Raw genomic sequence first — 20,437 nt, 5'->3', positions numbered from 1 at the left:
CATCTCTAATCACAGAATCTAGTTCAGTCGTTGATATCGATAACCAAGTCATCACATACAGATTATCAAACTAAGTCAAGGTTGTTTCCAATGGGAAAAGTATTGATAAAGGTTACCTTTGACCACTGATATGTTACGAGGGATGTTGTTGTATATTGTGATATTAATGTATCAATATTTCTTTAATGTAAAGCCCATTTTGATACAAATTTACAAATATTGATCAAAATTAATAACAGAGTTCCAGATAAGCTGCGTATCTGCGTAAAATACACATCAGAAATGCAGAAATACGTAGTAAAATAAAATCCAAGTGTATCAAATACGCAACAACCATTACAGATAAGCTACAAAAATATAACGTGTGCGTATCATCAAAATATTGTGAAGTAACCCTGCTTATTCGATTAGCAAATCAGCAACTTATTTTGAAATTATAAACGGGCATTCCGTCAACTCCACGATGACAGTTACATCACAATCATTTGCCATCACACTTTCTTGTGGAAGTATCGTGGTATTTTTTAGTCCTATAAAGCTCTCGAACCCCCACGACACCAGTTTGCAGGGACTAGATGAATAGTGTTTTTAAATATTTAACTTAAAGACCCACATGTTTAAAAAACTAGTGGGCAACAGAAATTTGAAGACCCAGATAGAATTACTGATACCCAACATATTAAAATGCATGGGTAAAATACCCACAACACCAAAAGCTTATCTGGAGCTCTGTAATAATACACTGCCACAGAAACATTTACATTTTGTTAGATTACCATGGTTAAGAAGGACCATGATAAGGCAGCAAATTCAATTCTATACATTTAACATGTGTTTAATGGACCAGCCTAGTTCATATTTAGCATAAACATTATCATGTGTTTATTAATTGATGTCTAGACAGGAAATATTTTCTGTACACATACAGAATAAGGCCACACTTTTTTAATTTTTTGTTACACAGATTTATTTAAGCTTTTCAACACAAGGTCAGTTGAAATAAAAATAAATAGCTACGTCAATCGTTTATTTATGTTTTTATATGAAAGTCATTCTGCTGTTGAGTTTAATTGCAGCTGGCTTCTTGAATCACTGAAAGTCATGTAGACATTGAATTTATATACATCGGTTTTTTATAACAGGGTCTATATTACAAGTGGGAGACATAATACAAACAAATATTTTTATGTGAATTTTATTTCTTGGACCAGCTGCTTTTCAGAAGGGGCAGAGAGCCTGTGATATGTAAAATAAAAAATGTGTGGCTAACATATTTGTTATCAGTCAGTGTCAGTGAGTATGGTTTTACGCCGCTTTTAGCAATATTCCAGCAATATCACGGCTGGGGGACACCAGAAATGGGCTTCACACATTGTACCCATGTCGGGAATCGAACCCGGGTCTTCGGCGTGACGAGCGAACGCTTTAACCACTAGGCTACCCTATATTTGTTATCAACATGGTTAATCAAAATATCAATACATTGATCAGGGATGTGAGCAGGTTTTCCCGAAAAAAGAGGAAAAGTCTAGGGGGGTCTGGGGGCATGCCCCCCCCAGAAATTTTTAAAACATTTGATTGCATTTTAAGCAATTTCGTGCAGTTTGGACAACATTCACACCAAGAAATGTAATAAGTCAATGGCAAAAGTCAATAAGTCAAATAAACAAGATGGCAGATGCAATAAAATTTCGAAGTTAAATCAGTACTTTTAAAAAATCGGGCATAGCTTTTGCGCACCTGGCTACCCGCCAGGTCTGGGAGCAATACTGCCATAAACTTCAACCCCCATCCCCCAGACACAAGGACAACTGTCACAAGCGTGCAATGTCTGACCCTTTCCCCATGTTGAAGCATATTGAAAAAAACTTACCTTGTACTTACCTTTTGATGAAAAAAACAAAACTCCATTGCAAACATAAGACATTAATACAACATATATCCCCATGACATGGGGTTTTGGACGCTGAGGAAACATTCATAGTTTTCTTGCTTATCACATGAACAACTGTAAAACATCTCATTCACTTACAGGCTAAAAGACAACTTTATCTTAAAAACAAGCCATCAGCTGACTCTGAGTATTTACAATTTATGTGTGACGCCACACCCCACGTTATAGTGCAAGTATTCGTGACAGAAAACGTATGATGTCCGAAAACCTATGCTGGTGAAAGCTCTGATCGAAAACAGGATAATCCGCGCCAATTGTCCGGTTTTCGATCATATTTTCGGAGTGTTTTTTAAAAAAATATTATTAAATTTTTACGCGGAAGATGATTTTTTTCCGAGGACTACTGTTTTAAAAAACGCGATTTTCCGCGTTTCCGCGGAGATTTCACATCCCTGATTGATATATCAATACTAATTCGAAACTTTCCAATCATTGCATAACCCTCACATGATTCTGTTAATGTTCAAGATTTGCAGGCTAGTACTTACCTAAATGGTTCATGAATATCAGATGAACTTTCTTGACATCCTTCGGATCAGCATCTCTTGATTGTACAGGAGCTTCGCCACTCACATATACCTGTGAATAATAAATAAACTTGCTGACATGTCACAAGACAGTGATTGACAATTCAAGGATATTCTAGCATCCTACAGGGGGCACGAGCGGCCCAGTTGTCTAAGGCACCCCGATTCGCTGTGCAGAGTTGCGTCCCTTGGGCACGCCAGAAAACTATGATTGTGGGTTCGAATCCCGGTTTGCCTCGATTATGTTTCTAGGTTTGTCAGCACCATACCCGTGCTCGTGAGTTTCACTGAAGTGGTGAACATCTGAGACCTGCATCACTTCGGGCTTTCCTCCCACATTAAGCTGACACGCCGCGATATAACTGGAATACTGTTAAAAGCGGCGTTAGACTCAACTCACTCACTCTAGCATCCTGCTGCTGGGTCTAAGGTCCAGTAACATGTGCCCTTCCAGCCTTCTTCATAAATTCTACATTGACCTTGGATAATACACCTTTCTGTCAGGCCAGTCCTCATAATCAGGATTCAGCTCACTAGCCTTTGATTAAAAGCAGTTGAAAGACCTGCTATATCACTGATAATGAAGGTTCACACATCCACTAGATTTTGATGTCATTTCACCTGAAATTAAAATTGTTTGTTTGTTGTTTAACGCTGCACTCAGGAACATTCATAAACATGAAATACCGAGGTTTTCAAATCATCTGTGAAATGTCATCATGTACCGTATTGTAATGATATATTGAGCTCGTTCTGTTTATTTTATTATTTGCATTTGAAATTAGCTGAATAGCAATACCTAGAACATCACTGACATTGCTTTGAGGACATTTTACAGATTTTCATTGTGTGCTCTGTTTAATAGCTACAACAGAAGGATATGCTTCTGATATGGACTTTTCATTTGACAGGACTTCATTACAGAAAAGACAGCCGCAGGGTGGCCTAACACATGTAAATTTTATGTGCGAATGCAGGGCTGTTCCGTTTTCAATGCAGACCCCCTTTTAAAAACAGGCATTAAAACACAAGTTTGCTGAACAACCTTTTCTACCCTACACGACAATGTCTGAAATTATGGTGATGAGTTATCGTGGACAAATAAATAACTTTAATGCAATTTAATGCGAATTGTTGTTCTCAGATTTATATCAATTTTGCATTTCATCAGTTCAATAATGCAGCAAACGGACCATAGTCCACATCTTATTTAGGTCCAGTGGCTTACGTAAGTTCAGGCATAGACACTGCCACTATCCCGTTAATCTGAGACGAGTGAAAACCTAAACTTGAAGTTCTCTCCATCTGTGGACTATTTAGATTTGACCAATGATGTTTTCCCGAAACATAACTAGATTGTAGGAGATAATGTTAAGTCTCGCCAGACCCTTACTGGCGTCAGACTAACAGACAAGTGGTCATGCCCAATCCTTAATAAATAAACTGAAAGGGATTCTATGCATTTGATTGGCTAACAAAGCAATGTTTTTATTTATGCTTCCATAAACCTAAAAACATAATCGACTATGCCCAGGAAGGGAGTCCTCTTCTCTGATTGGCTAATCATAGAATGGGTGGGTTTTGTGCTGCATTACTGCGCTGATTCATGTCACCTACTTCGTATAGTTGTCTCAGTTTTTATGTTTACTGTTAAATAAGCAGTCTGTGAAGTTATTATTGTTGACTTTTTTATTTATATGAATCGATTTCATTTTTTTTGCATTTATAATAAAACATGAAACCCAGTCTGGTGCAGGTATTTACTCAAAGTGCACACAGGGTTTTACGTTAATAATTCATGCACACAAAAATAATACTGAAGTCAATAAATCAGACTTGTCATTTTAGAAGTGGCCTTTTGAACATGTTGACTACAATCAATGAGAGCGAGTTACATCTTTCAACAGCTCTCAACAGAATTATAGTATTATAGTATTATCACAGTATGTATGGAAAACTGCAAACTGTTGCAGGTTCAAGCTGTTTTCAGCTTTGGTGAAACCCAACAAGCATGGATATGAATTGCCCACATAATAGTCAAATCCTTTGACAAGTAAGGGATGCAACTCTACACACCAAATATTGGGAAGCTTCCTTGTATACAAGAGGAAAAGAGTGTGGTCAGCTGATGAATAAACTCATGACATCACATGTACAGTAATAGTCATATGACAGGAAACTGTAGTGGAGAGTGCTTTTTTCTAGTTTCACTTTTGTTTATTCCATGTTTTATGGTTTCAAAAGTATGATTAAGTTGTTTGAGAGTGAAAGGAATTTAATCTTAGTACAGAGCCAAAGACTTGACTGGTGGCACTGCATAACTTAATTGAACCAAAGATGTACACACATGTATGTATGTCTTTGCTTGAACTCAATTAAAGCTTCACTTTAATAAATATATATATATATATATATTTCAAGACAAAATAGATATAATAATATTAAGAAGAACTTCTTTATCGACATTTCTGTATAGATCCTTTAACAAGAGTATAAGTATCTATATGGAAAATTTATCTATAATCCTACATGTATATATATGTTAAAGAAAGTTTCCATTTAAGCTGTCATCTGTGACTAACTTCTGAGGAATGCCTATCAAACAATGCAAGTATATACTACAAGCCAGGGCTGGGACAAGTCCAAATTTACTACACAGGTACCCACCGCCCTATTACCGGACCCTACCGGGGTCCCCGCTTTTGGTGTCAAGAGACAGGTACAAAATGTCCAATTTCGAATAGTTTGACAGTAGCCCTGGCAAAATGTATTTAGAGACACATATACAACGATGTGGTCATGCAAACACTGAAGTTGACTGAAGTTTTAGCTTTGTTCAAATATATATAAGTCAGAAGAACGTGTTCATAGTCAGGAAGAAATGTGACCATTAGAGACTTAAAATTGTCGTGTAAACAGGTATATAGTGATTTTTTGTCATGAAACAATATATCACATGACTACTCAGTATACCCACCCGACCCGAGTTACCCGTCCCAGCCCTACAACAAGCCATAATGAATCATTAACATATATATCATTTAATAGTTGTCATGGTTTTCAATTTCAAGCATCATATATAAGATCATGTTCAGCTGAAATGTCAGAGTCCTGTTACAATATATAAGTGGTGTCGCGGTACTATTTATAACTCAGTCAGTCAGTGTGACCTATAACTTGTTTGTTTGATGACATAAGACGGACAGTGGTCTGTTTACTTACGGAGTGACAGTACATAACACGAACATAAATGTAACAAAAATTCCATACCAAGCACAATCCTAGGCAGAAACATATCTTCTGTAGAAACGACATTTTATATAACATCTCCAATGAACACCACCATCAACAAGACAATCAGGTGCTAGGTCATGTGCTCGTTGTTTCTGTAGTTTCACTTCCGGATCATAGAACAGCCAATCAGTCCACTCGTTACTAGTCGTCTTATTCCGGGACAAGCCTAGATTACGGAAAGGGACGAAAGAAGACGAATAGCTCACGACCAGCACGTTGACCGAGATCATAAACACGATAACCAGCTGATCACACTACATGCCGCCATGAACTGTGGGAATTCATTTCTAGTCAGAAAGACCGTTGGGGAAAGTGCATGAATGACAATTTAATATTTATTATTGATGAACTATATATTTATTGATTGTTGATTTATTGTTTTTCACATACAAAAATCACAGTGGCAAAAATGAAGTACGTACGTGCAAAAGTGAATATCGAAGTTTAAATTTTGGACATGTTTGAACAGTGCAATAAATATAAGGTTGAACCTTTGTTTAAAGGTTCTAGGGTTTTCGAAAACACAATTATAGCATCACGATAAATTCGACATTTTTAATATTCACCAAACTTTGTGAAAAGCGTTCAGATGTTTAAGAAATGCATCTTAAGAAGGTGTTTCATTTTACAATATGTGTGTGTGAGTGAGTTTTAACGCCGCTTTTAACAGTATTCCAATTATATCGCGGCGTGTCAGCTTAATGTGGGAGGAAAGCCCGAAGTGGTGCAGGTCTAAGACGTTTACCACTTCGGTGAAACCCACGAGCACGGGTATGGTGCTCACAAACCTAGAAACATAATCGGGGCGAACCGGGATCAATTTACAATAAGCGCTATAGACGCGTATAACCTGAATAATTAATTTGAACCTATTTTTGTAAATACAAACGTTAACTGAAAATCTTAATTGAAACTTGTATCTTGATACGAAAATAATATGAAATCTTTTGTGATATGTGTTTTATATCCCCCCTGAGGATAAGGGAGAGGGCGGTGGGATAGCCAAGTGGTTAAAGCGTTCGGTCGTCACACCGACGGCCCGGGTTCCACTCCCTACATGGGAACAATGTGTGAAGCCCATTTCTGGTGTCCCCGCCGTGATATTGCTTGAATATTGCTAAAAGCGGAGTGAAACCATACTCACTGACTCCTGATAAGGGACAAATGCCAAAATGTAGTTCCAAAATGTCACCCACAGTGCAAAATATCCCCCTTCAACAGTCCATACACGGTGCGTGTAATGTTAAGTAGAGTTGTTAGTCGTTGTTGAAACATGCATACTACAACAGCGCGAGCAGGTGCTTTCAGGATTTTTCTGATTTGAAATACAAGACATAATTCAGACATAGTTCAATATCATCTGTCATCTGTATATTTTTCAATCAAAACTTCGACGAAGGATTTATTGGGATTTGTATAAGTTCAAATCTAAATATTCCGGTTAATATGCCAAGTCTTGTCTGCTGTATCAGAAAACTCGGGCATGCACTTGTCCATCCACATCAGCAGTTCTGTGTTTAGTACATACATCACAATCGACAAGAGTCATCTGAATTTCAAATACCAGCTGTCAGATTATAAATTACATGACTTGGATACCATTCTTCGTTCTAGAGCCCGTTTCAACATGTTACTGCTTTGTTCACGACAGACAGGTTCGCTTTTATCTGCTATAGGCTGTTTATCAATCGCCTGTGAGGCTCTTCTCAAAAGAGTTAAATAATTATGAGGACACATTTTAATGCTTTTATGATTAGGTGTAGTCTTAGATATAAAGGAGGAACGGGTGGTCAAATCTTGGTGTAGAGTTGCGTGCCATAGACGCACCAGGATCTGCTGATCGTGGGTTCGAATCCCAGATTCACACTGGTTATGATCTTTGGTCTGTCAGTACTATACTTGTGAGGGCACGGATGACCCTGTTTAAGGCGCCGCATTCTGCTGTGAATAGTTGCCTCCCTTGGGTGTGCCAGTAACCTATGATCCGAATCATAGTCCTGATGCTCCTGATTAAGTTTCTAGATTTGGCAGCACCATACCCCTGTTCGATCGATCGGTTGCTCGCTCCTCACTCACTCAATCACTCACTCACTCACTCACTCACTCACTATCTCACTCACTCAATCACTCTCTCGATAACATCTGCGAGAAAGCATGCTTTCGGCAGAGATTTCTTATAAATATGGAAAGGGGTTTTCGCTTTTATTTACTTATACGCGTGGTTACTGAAAAGTTCTGAGCCCAGTAATGATGGACAGCGTTGATGGAGTTGGTTGCTAATTATTTGTGGTGTTAAACGTTCCCCATAGCAGAAAAGACGTCATCATCATTCGCATAATGCTTGCCTAAGGGTACTTTCTTCAAGTTTGGGAAGTTGTTGAAGTCTGACGGTGCCAACTCTTGTAAATACGGAGGATGCTCAATGAGTTTAAAGCCACATTCATCATTGCAGCCATGGCGACAACAGACATGTGCACAGGTGCATTTTCCCGCTGGAACAACACACATTTAGTAGTTTTTCTTGATGTTTAAGGGGGCGGTCGGGTAGCCTAGTGGTTAAAGCGTTCGCTCGTCACGCCGAAGACCCGGGTTCGATTCCCGACATGGGTACATTGTGTGAAGCCCATTTGTGGTGTCCCCCGCCGTGATATTGCTGGAATATTGCTAAAAGCGACGTAAAACCATACTCACTCACTCACTCACTGGATGTTTAGGACTGCCTCTGTGGCCCGGTGGTAGAGCATCCATCTACGCAAGTGAGATATGATGACATACACACGACACCATTTTACACCGTTAATGGAGGCCCGTGAAGGTTCGGGTAGAATAGGTCTTCAGCACCCCATGCTCGCCGTAAAAGGCGACTAGCTTGTCGTAAGAGGCGACTAATGGGATCGGGTGGTCAGGCTCGCTGGCTTGGTCGATGCATGTCATCGTATCCCACTTGCGAAGATCGATGCTCATGATGTCAATCACTCGATTGTCTGGACCAGACACGATTATTTACAGACCGTCGTAATATAGCTGGAATATTGCTGAGTGCGGCGTTAAACAACAAACAAACACACTTTGTGACATTGATGTAGTAATAGCGATGTGTCAGTTTAAAGAAGAACTAAGCTCCGGCAAATTGGCAGCCCCAGCCAGTCATTAATAACTACTGTGTATTTGTGAACTAATTCAGTGTATATCATGTAGAACAATATTTAGCAGTTATTTCACATTCACATATAATTATTATACACAAACAACAACGCCCAGACCAAGACTGAGTTTGGCACATTGTCAAGACTGTAAAGAATTGTTTGATAGGTATTACTTAGAGGTTGACGGATGACAAAGTAGAGATAATTTATGGATAACAACTTCTTTATTTACTGTCCTTTTTACATCGGGGAAAAATCCTTAGCCTCCCACCATTTGTCCTTTCCTGCTTTACCCCCTGCACCTGGCCATGAAGTGGCCATGAAACGTTTTGAATGTACAATTAAAAAATTAAAAGGTTGTTCTCCACAATCATACTCCTTGTGTTGACGCCATATCACGGGTCGTGTTAAGGGAATTCTGGAATTCGATGTGACGATCAGCAGATCCTGCTACGCAAAGGGGAAACACCTCGGCATCGAGTATTCCGGTCTCATTTGGTCACTTGTGCCTCATAGAATATAGATAAGCAGATATACGATAGATAGGAATGCATTTAGGTTAAAATTAATTCTCATACGAAGCTATGGTAGTGTGGCTTTTAAGTTTCAAATTAGTATGACAGCCATGTATAAATCACCTATGAATATTAATAATCATATTGCAAACCCATCCCTTTACTGCCGTCATGCTGCATGAAACGGACCTGTAGCCGTGTTGATACCTAGGTGGTTTTGACGTCCGATGTCACTTTGAAGGGGATGATACAGACAATGATGAATCTACTGACCATCGTAATCGCCACAGGTATCGTGCCATACGATAATTTCATTACTGAAACATTTGTTTTAGAAATTATTTTATCGGAAAGAGGTTATTATTTTATTCAAAACAACGTTTATGTTTCACTACCTGGAACGGTTATTGTTAATGGCTTTTCACATATGTTCACACTTCAATGTTTCTTTTCTAAGTTTTGTGACCGCCTCCGTGGTCTTGTCAGTATACTGTGTCTGAGTGGGGTATTCATGTTAAACTGCGGCATGGTATCTCAGTGAGCTAGCACTATAAATCGGCATCAGTCTGGACTAGTACAAGCAGCCACACACACACATACACGTGCATGCACGTCGCTATATAAGTGCAATAATCTTGGACGCGACGTTAAACCCAATTTCACCTCACCTCTAAGTTTTGTTGTTTACTTTTGTATCAAACTTAATGTTTTTATTGTGTAACACTAAATAAAGTTAAGGACCACTCGATTCTTCCTCATGTTTCTATATGTTAACCTGTATCATGGCATGACAGATTAACTATAGTAATGAGAAAGAATCGGGTGGCATTTAACTTTATGTAATAGTGTAATTGATAAATCTCTCCCATGCTTTATCAAATAACGCCGACGTGACATGCTTGTCACAACCAGTTCCCTATAATTATGAATAATTTGACATGTTGTATAGTTGAATCATGTCGATGTGACTTGTTACATTATATTCACAGTCATATAATCATATACAGGGCACATTTTAACCTTTTAGTGCACCCGATGTACTCAAAACGTGATATTCTTGAGTTATATTTGATTTTCATATATTGTTCAAAACAAGAGATGCCCCTCCAAACAAACACTAAACAATGTCCTTGCCTACTACCAAACCAGGAACAGACCCATCCTTATTGAGTTGTGCATGGTTCATATATGCCATGCAAATAAACCGGTTTCTGATACGCGGGGAGAGAACTGTTGGCTACCCTCTCCACAGAGAGGGAGAGAGAGAAAGAGAGAGGAGAGAGAGCGAATAAGATTGAGAAAGAGAGAGTGAGAGAGAGGAGAGAGGGGGAGAGAAAGGGAGAGTGAGAGAGAAAGAGAGAGAGTGAGATAGAGAAAGATAGAGAGAAAGAGGGAGAGGAGAGGGTGCGAGAGGGGGGAGAGAGAAAGAGAGAGAAAGAGTGAGGAGAGAGAATGAGATAGAGAGATGGGAAGGAGCGAAATAAAGAGAGAGAGTGAGAGAGATGAGTGAGAGAGAAAGAGAGTGAGAGAAAGAGAACAAGAGTGAGAGAAAGGAGTGAGGGAGAAAAAGAGGGTGAGAGAAGCTGCTTAATATTGCCAATGACAATGTCCCCATTCACGTCAAAACCTTGCGTATTAAGAAACTCTAAACCCTGTCTGTGCATATTCCCTAAACCAGGAATATTCCCAAGCTATATTGTTCTACTTGCTATATGCACAGGCGCTTCTGTAATCAATCAAACTCGTGTATTCTGCATAGCTTCCTCGTTACACCACGTTTAAAAAAAAAACCTAAGACATTCATGCGCTAAATACTGTATTGAAATATGTGTATTCCGGTCAACCACATATACACACAATGCGTTCTTCAAGGCAACAAGAGGGCTCTGAACGTAGCTGAGCTCTTATTAACCTGACCTGAACTTAACTCTACTGAACTTAAACTGACCTGAACTATACTTACCTTGACCTGAACTGAACTCTTCTGAACTTGTCCTGAACTTAACTCTTCTGAACTTGACCTGAACTGTACTCTACTTAACTTGACCTGAACTGTACTCTACTTAGCTTGACCTGAACTGAACTCTACTTGACCTGAACTGTATTCTTCTGAACTTGACCTGAACTGAACTCTACTTAACTTGACCTGAACTGAACTCTACTTAACTTGACCTGAACTGAAATCTACTTAACCTGAACTGAACTCTACTTGACCTGAACTGAACTCTACTTAACTTGACCTGAACAGAACTCTGCTTGACCTGAACTGAACTCAACTTGACTCGACCTGAACTGAACTCCACTTAACTTGACCTAAACTGAACTCTACTTCACTTGAACTTAACTGAAATGGACATCAAATTAAGAAGCAGTAGAGCTGATACACTTTGTGTCGCCCAAGAACTTTCTTTTCACATAACGTCTATCAATTTCTCTATGAACGAAATTTATTCTTTTAATAAATTCAAATTCAGCATAGTGGTAAACACGAAATCCCCACGACAACAATACCGTGTATTGTGCATGGGTATTATTCCTTCAGGCTTATTTGGCCAACATTCAAGTAAGCTGTAGGTTGTACAGTTCAACTCTACTTGACGACCTGAACTGAACGCATCTTAACTTGACCTGAACTGAACCCTACTTAACCTGAACTGAACTCTATTTAACCTGAACTGAACTCTACTTGACCTGAACTGAACTCTACTTAACTTGACCTGAACTGAACTGAACTTAGCTTGACCTGAACTGAACTCTACTTAACCTGAACTGAACTCTACTTGACCTGAACTGAACTCTTGTGAACTTGACCTGAACTGAACGCATCTTAACTTGACCTGAACTGAACCCTACTTAACCTGAACTGAACTCTCTTTAACCTGAACTGAACTCTACTTGACCAGAACTGAACTCTACTTAACTTGACCTGAACTGAACTGAACTTAGCTTGACCTGAACTGAACTCTACTTAACCTGAACTGAACTCTACTTGACCTGAACTGAACTCTTGTGAACTTGACCTGAACTGAACCCTACTTAACCTGAACTGAACTCTATTTAACCTGAACTGAACTCTACTTGACCTGAACTGAACTCTACTTAACTTGACCTGAACTGAACTCTACTTAACCTGAACTGAACTCTACTTGACCTGAACTGAACTCTTGTGAACTTGACCTGAACTGAACTCTACTTAACTTGACCTGAACTGAACTCTACTTAACTTGACTCGAACTGAACTCCACTTTACTTGACCTGAACATAACCCTACTTGACCTGAACTGAACTCAACTTGACCTGAACTCTACTTGAACTTGAACTAATTTTGAACTAAACTGAAATGAACATCAACTTAAGAAGCAGTAGAGCTGATACACTTTGTGTCGCCCAAGAACCTTTCTTTTCACATAACGTCTATTAATTTCTCTATGAACGAAATTTATTCTTTTAATAAATTCAAATTCAGAATAGTGGTAAACAAGAAATCCCCACGACAACAATACCGTGTATTGTGCATGGGCATTGTTCCTTCAGGCTTATTTGGCCAACATTCAAGTAAACTGTAGGTTGTACAGCTAATCACAGCGTCTGGAAAACCAGCTTCCCCATCTTCCCTAGGCAAGGCAACTCACTATAAAAGTCCAGTTTCCTCCCTTGCCGAACTAGGCTGTATTTATAGAGTTATGTTTTGGCTGGATTAACGAGTCTATGCATAGTCCAATCGAAATCGCGTTACGAAATCGACATCGGGTTTGTTAACTATCGTGCAGATTTCGGTCGATTGCAGGATTTGCAATGCACGTGTACCGAAAACTCGGCGTCAACAGATATTTTCAAATATTTTCATGTTTTTAATCAAAGTGCTCACGTGATTTAATTCACTTCGCAAAGTAAGACCCGTTTTATTACAATATAGATTATACGATCATCTTGACTTCGCGCCGCCATTTTGTTTCAAGCAAATGCAAGTGACAAGAGAGGTGGAATCTGGTTGGTCAATAGGAGGGACATTGAAGAGACATAACTCGTACTAGCCACTGGTGGCGCTACGATCGAGCCCAGAAAATCCAGCCCAGTTGAGCAAGGGTGGAAACTGGACTTTCACAGTCACTGAACGCCCTTGTCTCGGGAAGATGGTCACCTCATATTGTGCGATAGAGTCACATACCAAAACACTCTTTTGGGAGCTGATTAACACTGATGGTAACGAACGTGCTGTGATCAGGTAGTAGTGCCACACCCCACAACCACGCCCTGCCCCGCCCCGTTCCATCATATATTCAGATCACATTATGTAGATTCAATCAACAAAATCACACAATGTGAATGTTAAATAGTCATAAATAAATATTCATTAATAATTCCTCTTATCTCTCTTCCGTCAGCAATCAATCAGAATACATATAAAGCTTATCGGCTGTTTGAAATTGGTGCAAATCTAATCCTGTATTATTATGATACCTTTCTTACGCCATACTCATGATTTGGTTTGGTTTGTTGTTCGGCGGTCTGTAAATAATCGAGTCTGGACCAGACAATCCAGTGATTGACATCATGAACATCGATCCACGCAATTGGGATCGATGACATGCATCAACCAACTCAGCGAGTCTGACCACCCGATCCCGTAAGTCGCCTCTTACGACAAGCATAGTCGCCTTTTACAGCAAGAATGGGTTGCTGAAGACCTATTCATGATATCTGACTTGTTTTTTGTTCAGTATATATCCCGTCTGGACATCTTGAGTGCATGCAATAAAGAGTCGAAAGACTATCCTGCAGACAACCTGCAGACAACCTGCACATGCCTAGGTGTACTGAGGACAATGTTATGACAATTATGAAATAAAAACTGGTTACTTAACACGCATAACACACAACAGAGCAAGTGTTGACTTCACCTGGAATGACTGAAACAATGTCATAAATTATTTCCAGACGCTTGTGATTATATTATTACAATTATTGATAGTAATATTCAGAAAGACACCAGTGAAATCGTCAATCAGCAGGGGAGGAGAGTGTTAAAGTCAACAAGACATATGAGTGTAGCACGAAAACCCAACAAGCACAATGGTAGGCCATCTTCCCGAGGCAAGAGAGTTTACTGACTTTAAAAGTCCAGTTTCCACCCTTGCCGAACTAGGCTGGGATTCCTGGGCTCGATCGTAGCGCCACCAGTGGCTATTACGAGTTATATCCTTTCTATGCCTCTCCTATTGACCAATCAGATTTAACCTCTCGTATCACTTGCATTTGCTTCAAACAAAACGGTGGCGCCCAGTCAAGACAGTCTGATCGATAATCAAGATCCCTATTGTGATAAAACGAGTCTTACATCGCGAAGTGCATCAAATCCCGCGAGCACCTTGATTAAAAACATGAAAAGATTAAGAAAATATCTGTTGACAACGAGTTAGCGGTGCACATGCTTTGCAAATCCTGCAGTCGACCGAAATCTGCATGACACTTTACGAACCGGATTTCGATTTCGGTGCGCGACTTTGATTGGACTATGCATAGACTCGTTAGTCCAGCCAAAATGTAACTCCATAACACCAGCCTAGTTCGTCAAGGGAGGAAACTGGACTTTTATAGTCAGTTAACTCACTTGCCCCGGGAAGATGTGGTGGGGTGGGGAGGTGGACTACGGGACACTTAGTAAATACAGAGCCTTAAGAAGACCCCCGCTGTCTTGGGATAGGACAATTACAGAACAAAAAGAAAACAATTTAAATAGTTTTTACCCCCATAAGGAATATCTATTTTGATAAGCAGGGGACATTATTATCTTCAAAAGTGAACAAAAACAGTGTTGGAAACTCTCGAGGAAGTATAATGTCATGGATGCAACCACTCAGACCATTTCAATGAATCAGTGGTTTAAACACTTCAATAATCTGCTGAACACAGAGAATCCAACAGATTAAGATCTCTCTTTCACGAACAATCGTATATAGTCTGTGATGATGACGAGCAAATCAACTCTGACTTAAACAGTTCTTTATAAGAAGACGAAACCTAAAGCAGTTTTCAGGGTATCATACATAATACGTTACATGGGTTTTATTAAATCCCATCCGGGATTCGACCCCACGTTGTCAGAGTGAGGCACATAATCGCTTTGTGTGCTGGCGATTAGCTGCTTCGATCTAAGAGTGTGGGTTCGAATCACGGATGGGATTCCACCCAAAACTGTTCTAGAATTTGTAAACCTTGAGTGACCCTGAATAACCTCTGTCTGTCTGAACTGAAGGGTCGATATTGCAGACCAGAAACTCCAGACATGTGACGGATCTGCCTTTTATTTGACCATACGTGAATTTTCTATCATAGTCTGTCCTATCGGCCGTCACAAATGCACCCTTATTCGAAAACTATTTGGTAGAATTTAGAACAACTTTCACCGCAAACGTGATTTCTATTCCAATAGGAACTATTAAGTTCAGTGTTATGAAAACCGATTTCATTAAGATATAAATGGTTTTACTCATCTTGCAAACGTCCGACTGCGGATTCTTAAATCAATAAACTGACGAAATGAAATAATAAATTAAATCAAAATAACTTTTTGATAATTACGACAAAATAGGTTGTTATTTCAACACTATTTAGTATCAGATATGAAGGTGTATTTCCGGGACAAAGTAGCGCATTTCTGGTGTTTGTGAACCAAACGTTCCGAGCAGTTTCGTTCGATACGTGATAGTCTTACAAAACAGGTATATCTATATTCAACTGAATATTATGTCAAACTGTTGAGGCCAGTTCAACTGAAATAGAAATGTCCGTATATTCTACACAGTCGGTATGTTGTATATGTAGGCTGCCTTCCCTGTATGGTAGTGTTGTATCTGTAGGCTATAGGGTAGTGCTGTATCTGTAGGCTATGTGGTGGTGTTGTATGTGTAGGCTGCCCCTCCCCCTATATGGTAGTGTTGTATCTGTAGACTATGTGGTAGTGTTGTATCTGTAGGCTATTTGGTGGTGTTGTATGTGTAGGCTATTTGGTGGTGTTGTATATGTAGGCTGCCTCCCCTATATGGTAGTGTTGTATCTGTAGGCTATGTGGTGGTGTTGTATGTGTAGGCTGCCTCCCCTATATGGTAGTGTTGTATGTGTAGGCTATTTGGTGGTGTTGTATATGTAGGCTGCCTCCCCTTTATGGTAGTGTTGTATCTGTAGGCTATGTGGTGGTGTTGTATGTGTAGGCTGCCCCTCCCCCTATATGGTAGTGTTGTATCTGTAGACTATCTGGTGGTGTTGTATGTGTAGGCTATTTGGTGGTGTTGTATGTGTAGGCTATATGGTGGTGTTGTATGTGTAGGCTGCCTCCCCTATATGGTAGTGTTGTATCTGTAGACTATGTGGTGGTGTTGTATGTGTAGGCTGCCCCTCCCCCTATATGGTAGTGTTGTATCTGTAGGCTATGTGGTAGTGTTGTATGTGTAGGCTGCCTCCCCTATATGGTAGTGTTGTATCTGTAGACTATGTGGTAGTGTTGTATATGTAGGCTGCCTCCCTTATATCGTAGTGTTGTATCTGTAGACTATGTGGTGGTGTTGTATGTGTAGGCTGCCTCCCTTATATCGTAGTGTTGTATCTGTAGGCTATGTGGTGGTGTTGTATGTGTAGGCTGCCCCTCTCCCTATATGGTAGTGTTGTATCTGTAGGCTGCCTCCCTTATATCGTAGTGTTGTATCTGTAGGCTATGTGGTGGTGTTGTATGTGTAGGCTGCCACTCCCCCTATATGGTAGTGTTGTATCTGTAGGCTGCCTCCCTTATATCGTAGTGTTGTATCTGTAGGCTATGTGGTGGTGCTGTATGTGTAGGCTGTCTCCCCTATACATGTATGTTAATTGTTAAGTTGTATCCACAGGGCTGGCCGCTGTAGTGAGAGGAAACCCCGCCGCTGACCTGTGCCCCGGACATGTGGAGTGTGGTACCATCACACAGGAGAGATACACGGCCGCGGCGGGAGACGTCACGAAGCAGTGCAAGTGAGTGTGCCTTTAATATTGCCATATATACTCACCCTAAGAAGAAACCCATCGGGTGGTTTTCTTTCACTCATTTTGTTGTTTAACGTCGCACTCAGCACTATTCCAACTATATGATGGCGGTCTGTAAATAATTTTGTCTTGACCAGACATTCCAGTGATTGATATCATGAGCATCGATCTACGCAATTAGGATACGATGACATGTTTCAACCAAGTCAGCGAAACAACTTTTTTGTGATGCGCTGCAAACCATCTCATTGGTCTGGTGGTAGAGCGCCCGCACAGAGAGCGGAATGTCCGGGGTTCGATCCTGGTCTTCATTTGAATACGACACTGTCCTTGACCTTTGTTGCAGGGCGCTGTATTTCGGGTTGGACTGTTTGGATCGCGTGAGGATGAACTGCTCCGCTTCCAAGACGTTCGGGTTGTCCGAGGCCATCAAATTTGCCAGAGAGCAGCTCAACAAGCTCAACTGCACATGTGAGTCTGTGTTGTGTTTAATTGACCTTCTTTCCTTTATAGTGAGCGAGTTGGGTTAAACGCCACTTTGACCAATATGTCGGTTTTATCATGGAGCGTCAAATCAAGGTAATGAAGTTGGTTGGTTTGTTGTTTTACGCCGCACTCAGCAATATTCCAGCTATGTGACGGCGGTCTGTAAATAATTGAGTCTGAACCAGACAATCACGTGATTGACATCATGAGCATCGATCCACGCAATTGGGATCGATAACATGCATCAACCAAGTCAGCAAGCCTGACCACCTGATCCCGTCTTAATGTGGGAGGATAGCCCGAAGTTTGAAGGGATGCAGGTCTCAGACGTTTACCACTTCGGTAAAAACCACGAGCACGGGTATGGTGCTGACAAACCTAGAAACATACGGGGGGCGAACCGTGATTCGAACCCAAAATCATAGGTTTCTGGCGTGCCCAAGGGACGCAACTCTGCACAGCGAAGCGGCGCCTTAGACGACTGGGCCACCCGTGCCCCCAAGTTCTGATAACATTAACCATTATATGTTTTTCATTGGACATCACTGACATGCTGTGTGTTTTGAAGATGCTATTCAGGAGGCAGCTATGACAAACGGGAGTATGGGGACAACAGGGGTCGGGCCTGTCGCCCCTGGCTATACAGGAGGAGTTCCGGGTACTGGAGGCACCCTGCCGGGTACTGGAGCTGGGGGGACGTGGTGGCAGCCTGCAGGGTCGGTGTCTACCCCACCGACAATTCCAACCGTGGGAACACAAATGACCCCCCCGAGTGGAGGTATGTATACTTCCTACCAGAATGTAAGCACTAGAACACTATGAACAATAGAATTAGGGCCTAAACAATCGTGTCTAATATTTTATATTCACGCTTCACAATAACTTAATTATAAATTTCATCTGGTGTTTTTTGTTCAGTCTTATTATTCCAGAATATTGTGTCGCTAAAATCGTGTTTTACTAAGAAACATGAACTTTGTCTTACTTGAAGCGTTTCTTAAAGTTAATTGCCTTATCCCTCTTTGGTTTGTCCGAGCTTAATGTATAATCATTTCTCGTGTTTGATACGACCCTTAATCTTTTCTTAACAGTTTGTCCCCCCCCCCCCCCCCCCCCCTTCATTTCTTAGCAAAACGTCACGTGTAACAATCTAAACTGCTATACACATGGTTCGGGTTTCAGATGCCGGTCGCTCTTGTCAGTCGCTGTCACTCGTCTTGACGATCGTGCTCATTTCAGGACTGTTATCATTTTTCTGAACAAAGGCGACGAATCAATGGGGTCATTTATTGGCAAAATATAACTGAAAATAGATTGATTTAGGGAAACCTTTTATAAATGTACCACAGCTGTTTAAATAAACAAAATTTGCCTTGAAATATACGTTATGGTTTAGAGATGGTTCTGAGGATGATGAAGAGACTGTGACCCAAGATGTGCCTTTCACTTCATGAATTGCCTCCTAACTAGAACCGCTTGTGTAAATGTCTTATGTTGGAAGACACTGGAAGAGTGAAATGGAATGTGTAAGCTGTCCAGCCAAGGAACGCTTTCAATGAGTTTGAGGACGTACTTGTCAACTTTTCTTTTTCAAATTCTAGTGAGCCAAATGGACCCTTATCATACCTTGTTCTTTGAAATAAGAAGGAATCTTCAACTTTGGAAATACCAACTGTAAATATCAGCTTCAAGAAAAGACCATTTATCCCAAAGTGGTGCCAAAAAGTATCATTACATATGAAATCAATGAATTGTGTCATGTTAAATATTAGCACAAACTAGTTTTAAAAGTTCTATAATTCAACTGAAAGTAAAAAAAAAGCAAATAAGTGTTATTTCCACAATTTTCCCAATTCAATTACGTTAAATAAAGCATATATTGACATTGTTTTTGTATTTTGTTTATATAAATTCAAAGAACAATTTAACCCATACGAATGTCACCTGGTTTCTGGCTCTCAGTAACCCGTTGCCTAGGATATACGCACATACAGACATATGAAATTAATTCCTGAAAATATGTTCCCTTTATGTCACACTTTTGGATACAACAGGACTATCGATGCTAACCCCTTGACCAGTTGAACTACATCGTCTTAAGCGACATATCGAGTTCGTTATAACGAGGTTTCACTGTATGTCAAACCATCTGTCTATTGCTTAACATAAATATTTTGTCAATTAATTTTTCGTATCTTCATTGAATCATTATCACGTGGAGGTTTAAGACTGTCCACAACAACATATGTTTTTCGTCGTAAGAGGCGACTGATTCTGAGAGCTGCTTGACCTTTCGCTGGCGGTACGTTGCTCATAATATCAATCAGTGGTTTTACTGGTCTACACTCGCTCATTTACAGCGCGCTGTGATATAGCTGGACTAATGCCGACTGACGTTAAACAACAAACAAACAAATAATTTAAACATCAATTAACACTCTGCCAAGTCATTTCCACCGTGTTTGTTTGTTTGTCTGTTTGTTGTTTAACGCCTCACTCAGC

The 20,437-nt window shown here is 40.2% G+C and overlaps 2 protein-coding genes across 2 annotated transcripts in view; one reads left to right on the top strand and one right to left on the bottom strand.

Moving 5' to 3' along the window:
• The window catches only part of LOC124113675, a 29,896-nt gene extending 23,993 nt beyond the window's left edge, over nucleotides 1-5,903 (bottom strand). Inside the window, exons 1-2 of the mRNA XM_046474138.2 lie at nucleotides 5,752-5,903; nucleotides 2,443-2,533 (exon numbers count right to left, since the gene is read on the bottom strand). Coding sequence (XP_046330094.2) covers nucleotides 2,443-2,533; nucleotides 5,752-5,808 — 148 coding nt within the window. The 5' untranslated portion in view covers nucleotides 5,809-5,903. The remainder of the gene's footprint in view (nucleotides 1-2,442; nucleotides 2,534-5,751) is intronic.
• Nucleotides 5,904-9,593: 3,690 nt separating this feature from the next.
• On the top strand, nucleotides 9,594-19,314 carry LOC124113652. Its single transcript, XM_046474111.2, has 5 exons — nucleotides 9,594-9,726; nucleotides 17,317-17,437; nucleotides 17,796-17,920; nucleotides 18,504-18,713; nucleotides 19,118-19,314. The coding sequence occupies exons 1-5, from the start codon at nucleotides 9,681-9,683 to the stop codon at nucleotides 19,192-19,194; spliced, it is 579 nt and encodes a 192-aa protein (XP_046330067.2). The 5' UTR covers nucleotides 9,594-9,680; the 3' UTR covers nucleotides 19,195-19,314.
• The last annotated feature ends 1,123 nt before the right edge of the window (nucleotides 19,315-20,437 follow it).

The sequence above is a fragment of the Haliotis rufescens genome, unplaced genomic scaffold (genome assembly GCF_023055435.1).
Source record: "Haliotis rufescens isolate VD_foot unplaced genomic scaffold, xgHalRufe1.0.p SCAF_6, whole genome shotgun sequence".
Lineage (NCBI taxonomy): Eukaryota > Metazoa > Mollusca > Gastropoda > Lepetellida > Haliotidae > Haliotis > Haliotis rufescens.
Note: the sequence above shows the minus strand (reverse complement) of the source record. Positions and strands in the feature narration are given on the sequence as shown.